Source organism: Spinacia oleracea, chromosome 4 (assembly GCF_020520425.1).
Source record: "Spinacia oleracea cultivar Varoflay chromosome 4, BTI_SOV_V1, whole genome shotgun sequence".
Lineage (NCBI taxonomy): Eukaryota > Viridiplantae > Streptophyta > Magnoliopsida > Caryophyllales > Amaranthaceae > Spinacia > Spinacia oleracea.
The window spans coordinates 185032466-185048408 of record NC_079490.1 but is presented as its reverse complement, the minus strand read 5'-3'; the positions used below and the strand labels follow the sequence as shown (position 1 = coordinate 185048408).

General features: G+C 34.9%; 2 protein-coding genes across 2 annotated transcripts; one reads left to right on the top strand and one right to left on the bottom strand.

Moving 5' to 3' along the window:
- Positions 1–6596, bottom strand: LOC110804818 (nucleobase-ascorbate transporter 4). Its single transcript, XM_022010429.2, has 14 exons — positions 6318–6596; positions 3807–3904; positions 3533–3709; positions 3163–3263; positions 2980–3055; positions 2633–2692; positions 2350–2534; positions 2150–2246; positions 1955–2041; positions 1798–1856; positions 1567–1658; positions 1353–1430; positions 1054–1214; positions 1–452 (listed from the first exon to the last, which is right to left on the bottom strand). Exons 1-14 carry the CDS (start codon positions 6409–6411, stop codon positions 234–236), a joined length of 1584 nt encoding a protein of 527 aa, XP_021866121.2. The 5' UTR covers positions 6412–6596; the 3' UTR covers positions 1–233.
- Positions 6597–8105: 1509 nt separating this feature from the next.
- On the top strand, positions 8106–10062 carry LOC110804827 (cysteine-rich and transmembrane domain-containing protein WIH2). Its single transcript, XM_022010439.2, has 3 exons — positions 8106–8358; positions 8734–8923; positions 9823–10062. Exons 1-3 carry the CDS (start codon positions 8334–8336, stop codon positions 9875–9877), a joined length of 270 nt encoding a protein of 89 aa, XP_021866131.1. The 5' UTR covers positions 8106–8333; the 3' UTR covers positions 9878–10062.
- The last annotated feature ends 5881 nt before the right edge of the window (positions 10063–15943 follow it).

Sequence of the window (15943 nt, the reverse complement as noted above, 5' to 3'; positions counted from 1 at the left end):
TTAGCTTAAACAAGCATAGATTAGGGATCTTATTAGTTAATCATGCCTCCTCTACATAGTATATCTTCTCTTGTGTCACCTTCATATTTATACTAGCATTTTCATCAAGTATTGATTTTTTTTTTTTACAGATATACATCAAACTGTTGTATACTAACACGAAATAAAATTTTAGATTCAAACTATAACTCCTGATTTATCATACTTTGCATTTAACTTAGTGACTAGTGTGATTAAATAGATGGAAAGTATTTGTTGAGTCCCCAAGGAAGTGAATAAAACTCTTCACTTCTAGTGTCTGCATCATATGACCTGAACTTTTTCCACCAGTGTCTACCACTGTCTTTTCGTGTTGCGGTATGACTTCGGTGGAGAGATATGTCCAACAACAACGCGATGATGCCTCCCACGGTTGCAGGAGAGGTGAAGATCACTTGTAACATGCTGTTAAACTGTTAACAAACACAGAAAAATTGATCATAATAACATCTTAAATCGACAGTATTAAGACACTAAATTAGGCCAGTAAAGATGGTTGTGGGCCGGGCTGGCCCGAGGCCTGACCCGACCCGGCACACAACAAGTTCGGGTCTGGGCCACATTTTTTTGGAAAAGCACCCTAAATTTAATAAAATTAGGTTTAGACACGACGGCCCGGCCTGACATGACAACCCGTGGGCCTGGGCCCTATTCTGAATTTTTCAGCCTGGCCTGACACGATGCATAATGGCCATGGGTTTGGGCCGTTTTTTTTTTGGAAAAAGCACGGCAAGACACGGCTCGAAAAAACACGCTAAATTTAATAAAATTAGGCTTAGACACGACGGCCCAGCACGACAGCCGTGTGCCTGGGCCCTATTTTGTGCTTTTCAGCCCGAAACGACACGATGCATAATGGCCATGGGCCCGGCCTGTTTAGGCCACGGCCCGTGGGCTCGACCAGAAGCCCTTCCGTGCTTGGCCCGGCCCATGGCCCACGTGCTTCGCCCGGCACACGGCCATCTTTAGAAATAGGGTGAATGTAATGTGGAAAAGAAAATGATGTGAACATACAGCCATTGATTTTGTGTTGACAGGAGTGTGACCAGTAACCAAAAGCACTTCATTGAAGTACTGTGGAACTGAAAGGCCCATAAAAAGAGAGAATCCTAGTATGAACTTTGTTCTGAAGCTGTTCAGGTTGCAGAACTGCAGAAATCCTAGCCCTGCTGATACTGCATATGAAAATTCTCTTTTCAGATCTTCAGAAATTTTACCAACTTACAGAGAATCAGATTCCACAAAGATAAAGAAATTCAAACAGTTAAATTTGTCTATAAACTTACTACTACTTTTGTGTACAAGATACTTACCAACATAAGCAAAGAGAATGCAGTAAACAGCTGCAAATATTGGTAGTGGTATTGAAGCTAGGATTGCCCCAAATTTTCCTATTTACAGGAAAAATATCATTTCATAATCAGAACACAAAGCAAAACAAGTATCCATTTATTTGAATTTCAGCTAAGTTCTTATTTAGAACTGGCATGGATATTATGAAAGGTTTCAAACTAAGTAAAAACCCACCTAAAATTGAAAAGAAAAGCATGAAAATAGCTGCTATTTGAGTGACTCGACGACTTCCAATTTGGTTTAGTCCCAGAAGTCCTGAATTTGCACTGAAGACAAAAGAACATATGAAGTAAGTTAAGCATAGGAAGCATAAAGAGTTGATGGTTAAACTTTAATGAATTGTGGCCTGTTTTTCATATGATGAAACTGAATTTTCTGGAAGAAAAAAAAAACAGTAACTATTACACTGATGCAGTTGGGCCACAAATTGCACCAAATATGCCATTCAGAAAGTGTCCTGCACCCTGCCACCAATACCAAAATGAATAATGAAAAGAGAAACCAGAATTTGAACCAGAAAAAAAAAAAAAAAAAAAAGTTATAGAATGAGATTAAAGCCTACCAGCCAGGCAATCCCACGGCTAACAACTGAAGGCGGCATTGGTGTAGCACTGCTAAATCTTGCTACTGCTATAAATGTGCCTGTAGACTACATACATAATTAAAAAGAAAACAGAATCAAATCATATTTGATACAGCAGCATATATGTATATACTAGTTACTAGTACTTGATTTGTAAGGTTAAGAAAAACATACCTCAACCATAGATACAAAAGCAGCAGCCATTACAGCGAAACCATTTGCAGCATTCAAAGTTGGACGTCCCCATTGGAAGGGATAAGGGAATCTTATCCTACACCAATTGATCAAACATAAGAAAATTGATCTGAGTTCTGTGTGGTTTCTGATAAGAGATGTAATGGTTTTTGATGTGAATAGGATAGACAGTAACTCACCAAGAAGCAGCACTGATAAGATTAGAACGATCAGTACGACAGTAGAATTGAGTTTTGGGGGAGCTTTGTTTGAAAGCACCAGCTGCAGTTAGGACTGCAGCAAATGCCCATATAAGGGCAACTGTTGCTAATACTGCATATCTGCGACAACAGGCTTGTAGTGGTTTCAACAAGGCTGCTAAGTACTGCAATTGAGTTGATGTCACATGTTAAAACAAAAAAATTACTGCTACATGAATATCAGGATTACTGTTGTTGGAGACGGCATACTTGTATAATTTACCTGGGAGATAAAAATCATGACAACGAGAGCTGGAAGTCCGACTCCAATGCATTTAGCTAGCTATCATTACAAATCACAACAAAAACATGTCAGCTTTGTACAAGTACTAGTATAATGATAACATGTATCAAACTTGGTAATAATGAGAACATAATCAGTGATCAGAAGATGGAAATGTTGTTTACTTATTTGTCTTTAGAAAAAGATGCTAACAGTTTAGGATTAATGTTCAATAAACATGCTATATAATCCATGAATTCTGCTACTTAACAAAGCAAAACATTTACATCAGGAATTACAGAAAATCATAACATATAACACAAGTTTAGAAGAGAGTATGGTAGAACCTGAGGGAAACCAAATTGGAATAGGCCGAGTCCAGTTAGAGTAACAAGAGGAATGGCAGAAAGTGGACTTAAGATCCTACAACAACAACAGACATCTATGAGAAAAAGAGAGAGAGAGACTGATTATTGTAACATAATCAGCTAATTAATATTTAACCGCGAAATTATCATCTTAATTCTCACCTTATAGCAATCCTCCACAATCCCAAAACACCAATTACCACGGGAAGTATTGATGAAAACATTAGTGCTCCTTGGAGCGCTCTCATTGTATGCACGAACCTCTACATTTACAATGACATTTGCAATATCAAATTTCTTTTTATTTCTTTTTTTATAGGTAAGTTGAAGGACCCTACTGAACTGGTACCTCGCACAGGTATTTCCAGCCAGCTTTGCAGGTGAGACTCCTTGGAACTGAGGGGGGAGTATAAGGGAAATCCTCACTCCAAAGAGCCCCTAGCGGGGTTTAGCCTTCAGATAAGAACTAGCTAAGAAAGACTAATAAAATTTGTTTTCAAGCACTGAACTGAAAGTTTGAAAGAAAGCCAACCTCATGTGGATCAATGATCCTGCCAAAATGATCAGAAAATATTATTGAGATCGCAGGAATTATAAACACATATGAACCTCCTATGACTACTGATGTCCTGCAACCAACTAGAGTTTGCAAAAGAGTGTTTAATCCTGATACAAGGAGCAAAGTTTGTATCACACGAGCCTTTTCAACCTGTCAAAAATTTGAGTAAAACTTGATAAAGGATATTGATTACATATATTGATAATGAAGTAAATTATTTAGGTAATTGCAAAAGATGTGTATGTACCGGTCCACCTCCCATTTGAGGAACAAGTATGGATGTGATCATAACTGTAGTCCCAAGCATTACTAAAAAATGCTGAAACCCAAGAATGATGGCTTCATCTGCAATTTTATAAAGGCCAAATTACATTGTTAAAGACTTTTGGAAAATGTATTGTTATACTAAATCTATATAACAATATTAAGAGATTAATATGTTTAGATATCTAACAGATATTTGTTCTTTATCCAAAGAAGACGAAAATTATGTTATATGTTAAAGACAATTTTCAAAGGAACAAGTGAAAAACTAGGAGGATCACATATAAATAAACAAATTTAATCAGTGTTTCTAAGTTTTTTACAAAATATGATTATAATTTTCCATAAGAGTCTCAGTTTTGCCATTGTTTTTACATAATAAAATCAAGGAAAATTCAACATATATCACCAAAGAGTCCTTATTTTTATTTCAAATTGTAAACAAATAACGAGATAAATAATAGCTCATCCAATTATAATATGTGCATATATGACTAATATAGGACTAGTAGCAAACTTCACTCACTTAGTCACTTATACTCAAAGTAAATACTCACAATTAGAACTACTTAAACACAATTTTTTTTTTTTTTTTGGACATATGCTTAAACACAAAATTAGTGTTTTTAAGTTTTTACAAAATATGATTATAATTTTCCCCAAGAGTCTCAGTTTTCCATTGTTTTTTACATAATAAAATCAAGGAAAGTTCTGTTAAGATATGTTAAGATATTAGATATTATTCTGTGAATATTCTGTAGAGTCCTAAATATGGTATGTTACCTAATATGAGTCCTACATATGGTATGTTACCTAATATGTAATCTAGGGTTTAGGTAATGAGTTGTACTATATATATACGTGTGTTATTAATGAGAAGGATACGAGATTACACAATATTTGACATGGTATCAAGAGCTTAGGGAGATCCTACGACCCGTCTACAAAAAAAAAAAAAAAAAAAAAAAAAAAAAAATTATCCCCTGCCGGTGGGTTAGAAAAATAAACCCACCGGCGGGATTCGTAATTAATATAATAATTCCGCTGCAAATTGGTAGAAGATGAGGTTTGTGTTGGAGAAAAGACTCGTACTTGGAATCGCGTCCAATTCGAGTATTCATATTGAGATAATTGGTGAGTTCGAAAAGAAAGGCGTTCTCATCAAGAGAGAAAAAAAAAAAAGTGCAGGTTCGAAAAGAATGGCGTTCTTGCTCGATTTTTTTTAATCGAAGAATGGTGATTCCAATCGCAACGTTCGTGAAACTGCCGTTACGATTGAGGGAGGGAGTTAAGGATAACGTAGTTATCCTAGAGGATAGAATATCATATGAGATAGAGTTATGTTATATGATACGGGTGATACTGAGGGAGTGTCGTCACCTACGGGTGATACTGAGGGAGTGTCGTCACCTACGGGTGATACTGAGGGAGTGTTGTCGCATACAGGTGACAATGAGGACGTGTCGTTGACTAGTGTCGTTGACTAGTGGCGTCGACGAAGGGGTGTCGTCGCCTGTGAGGGAGGAACAACAACATTATACACCCAGTCGAGTGGAATCAGACGTCGTCTCAGCAACGACAGGTGTCGATGAGACGACGTGTAGTGATGAGAGTGAGACAAGGCAGTCATCAGCCCGTCGTATGTGTCGAGACTGTCGACGAAGGTTCAGTTAGCAGATATCGTCACTAAAGCGTTGGGGAAGAAGCAATTTGAGTTTTTTTTGAACAAGATGGGCATTCGAGATCTACATGCTCCACCTTGAGGGGGATGTTAAGATATGTTAAGATATTAGATATTATTCTGTGAATATTCTGTAGAGTCCTAAATATGGTATGTTACCTAATATGAGTCCTACATATGGTATGTTACCTAATATGTAATCTAGGGTTTAGGTAATGAGTTGTACTATATATATACGTGTGTTATTAATGAGAAGGATACGAGATTACACAATATTTGACAAGTTCAACATATATCACCAAAGAGTCCTTATTTTTATTTCATATTGAAAACAAATTGCATCTCATCCAATTATAATATGTGCATATATGGCTAATATAGGACTAGTAGCAAACTTCACTCACTTATACTCAAAGCAATACTCAAAATTTGAACAACAAAAACACAATTATAATGAAGTAATATTCAGTATAACAATATATTTCTAAGTTTTCCATTGTTTTTTACATAATTAAATCAAGGAAAGTTCAACATATATCACCAAAGAGTCCTTATTTTTTATTCAAATTGTAAACAAATAGTAATCTCATCCAATTATAATATGTGCATATATGACTAATATAGGACTAGTAGCAAACTTCACTCACTTATAACTTAGAACAACAACAACAACAACAACAACAACAACAACAACAACAACAACAACAACAACACAATTAACCAACCAAAACTACTTAAAAACAAGTGTTGCACAATTTTTTTTAAAAAAGATCAAGAACATTAAAGAAAAAGGAATAGAGAAAGAGAACAAACGCCAAGGAGGATTGCTAGTGAGGCAAAAATCAATGAAGGGAAGCTGTTCTTTCACCGGAAACGGGCCGAGATCATCTCCTTTAGGTGCAGCCATTCTTGTTTGTTAACTAAGCTTGGCATAAGCTTAGTAATTATACAAGGGAAAAGCAGAGTAAAAGAACAGGGGAAGTTGATGAGAAAATGTACATTAAAACCAAAAAAACACAACTCTTTTTAAGTTAATTTAGTCTAAAAAAAGAGGGTCATTTTCTTAGAGTATCATCATTGATTCATTGGATTATTTTGTGGTAATTGTATATTAATAGAAATAGTAGATACTATAACTAACACATTTTATAATAAATTAATTGTAACATTCAAAAAGAAAAGGACAAAGAGAGCAAAGTATAGAAAGTAGAAGTGGAAGGTATGACTATAATCTAGGCCCCTATGTATGAGTATGTATAAGACATTTTGTTTTGTTGGGAATTCGCTCGCCTTCTTCTCAACAAATATTACCAGAAATAACTAATATTACCAGAAATTATGGCAACAAGTTTTTGACAACAAGTTAATCAAAAAGTTACTTTTGACACTTTTTTTTTTTAATAGTTACATTAAAGAATCAAATAATACCTTGAAATAACACCCTATTTATTTTAATGTTCTCCACATTTTGACTTTTACGCTTGTCATTACACAATTTTGAAACTTCTGACCATTTAAATTACTAAAATCTACAATTTTCTAATGGGAAAAATTATACTCTGTAAAAAGTTGATAATTTGAAAAGATACGGAGTACATTATGAAACTAATAAGTAGCACTTCAGATTTGTTTTTTAAAAAACATATGGTTAATGTTTGTACATAAATAATGTAAAAGTCAAAGCCGTATCAAGTTATAAACTACTTCGTATTAAGAACTAGAGGAAGTATAAATAAACCCAAAATGAAAGAAAAAAAAAATCAAATGAAAGAAAAAAAAAAGGCTTTTGCTTCTTTGCGTTGAATAGAGAAGGATACAATCATACATGATACATAGGAGTGTCAAATTGGGTCATCAGTCGGTTACGGGTCGAGTATAGTTGGTTCGGATATAGTACTATAATAGGATAATGTAGTTGTACGGGGTCATTATGCTTATGCGGATTGAATGTGTAAATTTTTTTCGGGTCACTTTGATTTTTGTCCGATATCGATTGGATCGGATCAATTTTTGACAACCCTAGGCATACATCCCAACAAACTTGCATTACAAGCACGGTCCAAAATCAATCCAAGCCCAGCCCAACCCAGCCCAGATGACGATCCAATATGCAACAATAGTCCAACAACAAAAAGATAGAAGCTTGCCTTGAAGACTTGAAGAATGGAGTATGATAGTATAAATACAGATTATGACGTTGATGCACTGATTTTGTTATTGTCGTACTTTATGTTGCTTGTAGAAATGTCATACCTTAGATGACCAACGCCATGTTCGATTTTCCTTATTTTCATTTATTTCAAGATTAATAAATAAGTTTGCTAAATTCGGATAAAGGTTAATCAAGTCCAATTTATAACTAAAACAAGTTCAGATAAATGAAAATCGGTATAGAATGTACCCTAATTAAGTCAACTACACAATAAGTTTTTTATTTTTTCAAAATATTTTTGTATTAAGAAATATAAGCATATTCTTCGATGAATCCCATTGGTTAAATCCTGAATAATATGATGGCAGCCACTATGTTTTATTATTTGGTTCATAACAATAAAATTAATGATCCATGTGACATAATTTAAAGAATGTAGAAGAGTATAACCGCGTAACAGCGAGAAAGTCAATTGGGTTTGGTTGATACTAATTGATAGTAGTTGATAGGGTCGTTCACTTAACAATTGATACTAATACATTATATTCCTCTTCTTTAACATCACAAACTTCTTCTTGTTCTTGTTCTTGTTCTTTTCTTCTCGTGTGTATTTTGCTCCAATATTTGGTGAAGAAAACAAACGGATCGAAAGAAGCATATCGATCGAGGTTAATTCGATGAGTTATTATCCTCCTCCTCAAGGTTTGCAATTTGTCCGAAATTAATTGTCATAATGTTTGAATAATTAAGTATGCGACAACTAAATTAATCCAGCATAATTAAAGGTTATATATATACTATCTTCATTCCTGAAAGTTCTTGACACCTTAAATATGTGTCCAAAGTATGAAGATTTTGACCATGTATTCTCACTGTTATTTACATCAAAACGTTATCATTTAAGATCTGGTTAGATTGGTCTCGTTATGCATTTTAAAAATTTCAACTTTTGCATTGAAATCCGTGCAAATAATAAGAACATTAAGGAACGGATGGGGTAGTTGTTTACGTTATTGATCAATGGTTTTAATTGTACAACGTTTGTTATGTGTGTGTGTTGGTTGATGGTATAATTAGGAGACAAGGGAACATACCCACAACAAGGAGGATATCCACCACAAGGGTATCCACAACAAGGGTACCCTCCACCGCAAGGGTACCCACCAGCACAAGGGTACCCTCCACAATATCCACAGCAACCTCAATATGTTCAGCCTCCTCCTAAACAGCAGCATGAGAGCGGTGGCGGTGGTTTCATGAAAGGATGGTATGTTACAATCTCACTATTACAAATAGCAATATGAAATAGAACTGCTGAACTGATCAAATTGCGGGCTGGGCGGGGTTCGGGCCGAAAATTTCTGCTCAAAACCCGCTATTTCGGACTATAAATAGCGGGCTTTTCGGGCCATTCTGCCCGGGTCTAATTTATAACTAAATTTGCAATCTTTGCCAAAGTCCACCCAAAAACATTAAAATTGAGCGCCGATCCGAGCCCGAAAATCAGGCATAAAAATTCTGCCCAAAACCCATTATTTTTCGGGTCGGGCTTATGAAATAATATGTGTGCGATGTTGTTGGATTGTTAACCATATGTATTTTCAAAATATAAAATTTTTTTTGAAAACAAATTCATATTTAATTGGATATACAAATAGTAAAAACTGTGCATATATTAGGGATTGTGAAAACAATGTGTAGGAGCCTAGGAGGTGTATCTTCATTCTTCCCTCGTTCTCACTTTATAAGTTGTACTCTCTCCGTCTCTTAATATTCGCATCGGTTTGACCGATGTGGAGTTTAAGACATTTGAATTGACTTATTAATTTAATGGGTGTTAGTTGATAGTGGGGTATTTTTTTAATATATTTAGTAGGAAATATGTAAAAGGTGGAGAGTGGTGATTGGGGGTGTGAATTTTTAAATGATTTTTTTGTAGGGAATAGGGGTGTAGGTGGGGTTGGTAGGTAAGTGTGAGAAACAATATAATATTGGTAAGAATTTCCATTTATAAAAGCGGTTCAAGTATTAAGGGACGGCCGAAAAGAAAAGCGGTGCGAGTATTAAGGGACGGAGGGAGTAGTATAAACTTGGTGTTTAATATTATGATGTTTAATTTACAAACTTAGTTTGTCTTGCTGTATTAATTTGCACTTTTGCGCGCAGTTTGGCTGCTCTTTGTTGTTGTTGCGTTATGGACGCGTGCTTCGATATAATATAAATACACACTATCGTACGTACAGTACCATAACTCAATTCCTCCCCGACATCCTGATGAAAGGCCGTGACGACTTTGATTGACTCTACTTGCATTGTTGTAATTTTGCAATTGGTTTATGAAGTACATAGCTATAAAAAATATTGAAAACATTGTTGTTTATATCTATCTTATGATCTTATCAATAAGTTGAAACTTCCTATGCTATTATTGCTCGTCGTTTTTGGTTAACATGAGCCCGACCCGCCGGCCGATCCGACCAGCCTTGAAATTTGACGGGTTTGGGCAGGATTTCTAAGCCCGTTTTCGAACACGGTCCGAAAACGGCTTGAAAGCCCGACATTTTAGACCCGAATTAGCAGGTTTGGGCACAAAAAACCGGCACGAATCTTGGCCTGGCCCGGCCCGACATACAAGCTAATTTTTAATGTCTCGGCCCGACCCGACTTTTGATCAGCTCTAGTTTAATGCCATCTTCCGTGCATAAGATCGAATTTCACAAATTTACGTTTTATCAAATGGTACAAAATTACAAAGGTATTGTAACTGTGTTGTTTTCCATGCCTTTTGCAAACCTAGCTAACAAAATCTAGTCTAGGAAATATTTGTCTGTGAATAGTCTATTCAGTTTTCACTCATACTCTTTGGTGCAAAATTAATAGCCATACATACATGTATGTACGGGTATACAATTTACAGCAAATATAACTTCCTCCGTTCCTTTTTTTACTCGCAAATGAATTGTCAAAAAACTTAAACGGCGTATGGTATGTGGAAACGGGCTTTAGAACGAGAACAGGACAACTATTATAACAGAGAATTAAGGTCGTATAACTGGACCGTTACGTAAACGCTAATCTTAAGTCTTAACCAACAATGAAAATTTGGGAAGTATTGACATGTATTTCTAAATTTCTGAGTATTTGCTTTAAGGACCAACTTCTTCTTGTTGAGAACATAATTAATCTTACACACGTACTACGTAAGTCGTAACACACCTATACCCGGGTGCACAATAAATGACGCTTTATCTCTTATTTGATGATGAAAAATGAAGAAAATAATACCTTTTTGACGTGTGCACTAACCTTGCTTTAGGTACACCAGAGTGTAAGATCATAGATTTTGTACTCGTATTTCTTTTGGGAAACTCTATCCTATCCAAAACCTCCTAATTCAAATCCTCCCATATACATCCGTAAAGGTAAACCTATTATACTATTAACTTCGAGGAGCCCAAGTGGTTCCAGACTATTCAAGATCCGCCACTAGTTGTATCGGTTAGGTTCACGATGCATAATGCCTAGCTAGAGTTTTACTACGTAAATAGAAGTACGTAACACAAAATCCAAGTGTTAAGTAGCGCGCTTAAAAGAATTGCTAACCTAAGAAAAACTAGTAGTGATTAAACTAAAGTAGAAGGGTACGCAAAACACGTACAAGTGTGTATCACGTCACCGTACGTCAAACAAAGACAAAGTCAAGGCCATGCTAGTTAACTATGCTCAATTGCTCATTTATAAACTTAATTGTGTTCCTCTTATTTTAACTCTAGGTAAAACATCCGCACCCCAAAAAAAAACAAAATTGATCGGACCAAATAGAAAAAAGTTACATACTATATATAATAGACTTCAATAGAATCTCTTATCTAACCCACCGAATTAACTCTCGCTTCTTCATCTTACCTCCATTTTCAAATTTCAGCATCCTTCAACTTCTCTCTCCACCTTCAACTTCTCTCTCTAAAACTACCTACATTAATCTCTCAATTTCTCTCTCAAGAATGAAGAAACAACTGTGCATTCCTAACAAGATGAAATGGTTAGATCCTCCTGTAAACCTCAATCACGCGGTATCTCCATCGACAAAGATTCTTCGCGACGCAATCGAGCAAAGTGAATGGATTCGTGACCTCGACTTGGAGAAGTTTGCTCTTCCTCCAGATGAAATTGAACAAAAACGGCAAGAATTGGATGATGAAATCAAGGAGGAGGTTCAATTGATGGAAACACTTGTTGGTGAAATTCAAAGCAGGAAACAATTTACCATAACGAATGTGAAAGAATTGGAGTTCCTCCAAGAATACACAACATTTGAAGTGAAGGTCATCATTGATTTTGGCACTCCAAAATCAGTGAGGGATGATAGAAATTTGAGGACGCACGCGGAAGTTTTGATGGACCCGAATAATATATCAAAATTGTATTTTCATCATTGATTATATGGATAAAAATTGATGTACAACAATATTTGCGAGAGCTCATGTCTCTCACTTATCTCTTTGGTAGAACCCTTGTTTCTACCCCTCACTCATGGTTTTTGTGGGAGCTCTCTTTATAGAGGGTGTATCCTATTTTCTAGATTTTCCTACACTTGTCCTATATCTAGATTTTTCTTACTAGATTTTTCTTAGGATAACTCTAAACATTCCTAAGATTATTCTAGATTATACTTTACAATCATATTTCTAGATTTTTCTACACAATACATTTTACTATTAGATTTTTACAAATGTATTATCTAGATTTTTCTAGATTAATATTTTAACAAGGGATTCTATATAGGAGAAGTTGGATAAAAGGAGGGATTCTATATTCTAGTAAATTTACTTGACAATTAACTTTACACCTGGAGGTAGCTTCGTTTTTAGCTCCACAAGACGTTCTTGCACACCTTTGTGATATGGTTTTGTGCTCAACATTGGCCTGAAGTCAATAATCACCTCTTCAAGAGCAATAGCATTCTCAAGCACAAAAGCTGCAAACTCAAGGTCAATCGGCCGTCCCATAAAGCCAACAAGCTCTAGCGTCTTCAGGCATTTGAGAGGGCACGCATTTTGTTTGACAATGGGCCTTGCACGTTTCATGTCAAACCCGAGTAACTGCAAGAAGAACAGATACCTACTAGTGTTAGTGTTAGTGTTGTGTTAACAGGAAAATCCCTTTTAAGATTAGATTCGATTAAATTAGGAAAGCAAAAGCAATGAGTTACCTTCAAATGTTTCAGCTGTTGTAATGAACTAGAGACTCTTAGGTTGGTAAGATACTTTGAATTTCCTACGCACAGGTTCTCAAGGAATATGCAGGAACAAACAAGGCAACCAATGAATTCATCAGTGACATCGACGGATCTAAGACACAAAGATATTAAGGAAGACTTGATGCTAGCCACTTTAAGAGGAAAAGTACAGTGTGCACTCTCTGTATTTGCGAGATTAAATTTTCAAGTAAAGTTGAGGTCAAGTGTTTTTACTTGTTTTTCTGATGCAAAAACCGCCCACTTATCTATATGAGATTGAAAACTTCTGGTGAGACAAAACTTGATTCTAAGTTCATCTATAGCTGCTACACCAAAATGCTGGTCGACAACACGACTAACCCATGTCACAAAGTTGGATCTTTCATGAGAAATTACTTCGGGACTTTCGAGTATCCTTTCCATTGCCCTCGAATCGGAAAATTTTCCCATATGTATTTCCATTGGTGAGAAACAACACTAAGCCTTGCAACTTCCTTGATGGTGAAGGAGGACAGGATTGAAAACAGAATTTCATTTGGCAACGCACACAACCCACTAGTCACTCCCTCTTTCCGCTGGCATTAAGATTTTAGAGCATCATTAATATTAGATACACATATATCAAATTCAGTAAATTAATTAATTCATCAAACATATTACAATGCAAGATTTTAGAGCATGCCATCATTAATATTACATATCAAATTCAGTAAATCTAGCTAAATCAATACATCGACATAACTAGTGATGTTACTAGTTAAATCTAGCTCAGGGATCAAGAATTCAAGATCAAAACTTTACCTTTACCTTGTTATCGCAAGATTGTAGAGCAGGCCATGACTTGGTCATCATTAATATTACATACACATATATAGCATTCTAAACCTGGAAAAAAACACTGTCCACTGAGTATGTTAAACAATAATTTTGGGGAAGACAATCGCTACTATTGAATGATAACAACCATACATAACTTGATTAACTCATGAATATATATAGGAAACCGTAAGTATACTACAAATTAATATGACACTAAAACATTCGTTTCCTAAACATCCTCAAACTCTAATCGGCACATAACATAATTCTATCTATTGTAAATCTAGTTTATATTAGTTTAGGAAGCTATTTATTTGTTTCCTAACAGAGTTTATTCAGCAGCCAAACTTTATGGCAAGTAGGTTTTTCTTAAACACAAGTCTCTGGCATTGACATATATAAGTTGTCAATCAAGTCAATTGACAGAATTCCTAAAGTTTATCACTATCTTATCTCTAACTTATTGGTCCAATCTTTTTGTCATCATGCCTTAAGTTTACTTTGAACAAATAATTTAGATTGAAGATATTGAAACATAAGGATTCACTTAACTCAACCAAATAAGTTATAAGTAGACCTTCAAAATCAAGAAGCTACAATATTAATATTGCACAACAGAAAATAGGAGCAATAGACCTTCAAACTCGAAAAGCTGTCATCTGTGTAATTCCCATATAATATATGCCCTTCAAATTTCAGAAACAAAAAGTAAGTTTGCTTATCTCACTTTACTTTCCTGAACTCACCGGATCTGGAGCTTTACATTCTTCAACAGATTACCTCCCCAACAATCCGACTGAAGACGAAATCCAAAGGGGGTTCCATTCTTCAACAGGTTACCTGGATTCGTCAGATTTGCGAAGAACTCATGGCAACTCTTCAACCCCCTGCCGAAATTTCCCCTAATCCCCTGTCCTTATTTTACCAGCTTCGAAACGCTTTCTTTAGTTCTTTAATATACGAAGTATGTGGTTTCACTGGTTTGTGGTTGCTGAGTTAATGCGCAAATTATTAGGTGCACCGTAGCTCTACGCGCAACCCGGTTAAAACTACATCGTTTTGATATTTTTTGCCAAAAAAAAAAAATGTAAAATCGCATAACTAACTTCCCCCAAAACCACGCATATCATGGTTACTTTATAAAAACAATCGATTATTTTTATTGATTAAAAAAGTCAAAGATTCTATTAATATTTTAACAAATCTTTACAAAAACAATCAGTTACTTTTATTTGCATTTAAATCTTTAACAATTTATATTGTTTTATTTGCGGTTTTTTCATACTCCATATTTCTCGTATCATGTACTCCGTATTAAATTAATATAAGAGTAGAAATACAATACATGTGTAAATGCATATAAAAAACAAATCGTAAAACAAAAATACATTGAAGGTGTAAAAGTACATGATAGGACAAAAATAAAAATACATTTAACCAAAAGCACATAAGCAAAACCAAAAACACATTACTATATATAAAAGTACATCTTACTTCACATATAAGTACATATTTACAACTACAAGCACATAACTATGACCAAAAAACATTATTTCACATAAAAGTACATCTTACTTCACATATAAGTACATATTTACAACTACAAGCACATAACTATGACCAAAAAAACATTATTTCACATAAAAGTACATATTTACAACTACAAGCACATAACTAGGAAGAAAAGCACATGTTCAATTGGAAAAGGAAATCAACGCAAAATAGGACAAATTCTAATTACTGGTTGATAAACACTACATCTGCCGTTGATTAAGATGCACGTCTGTTCTTGGGTGCAAAGAAAACCCATGAAATTCCAATTAATAATAGATAACATTAACAAAAACTGTCAAAATAAATGAAATTAACAATTAAATTACACATGAAAAGAACATCAATACACACTTACTTGAATAAATGAAGATTAACACATACGTAATTTACGAAATTGAGCAACTGTGTCGCCTAATTTGCGATTTTTGGAGATGAAGATGTTATTTATTTTGGTTTTCCCTTTTTGACGACATCAACGAGGATTCTAATTGATTATCTAAATCTTTTTCCTTTTCTATTGACTTTTTATTTGGCAGTTTTTTAAATTTAAAAATTCTATCCTAATATAACTGCCTAAAGATACCAAAATATCTGGAAAGTATTTTTGTGTTATTAATTTATTTATTTTTTTGGTAAAAAACTATCAAAACGACGTAGTTTTGACCCGGTTGCGAT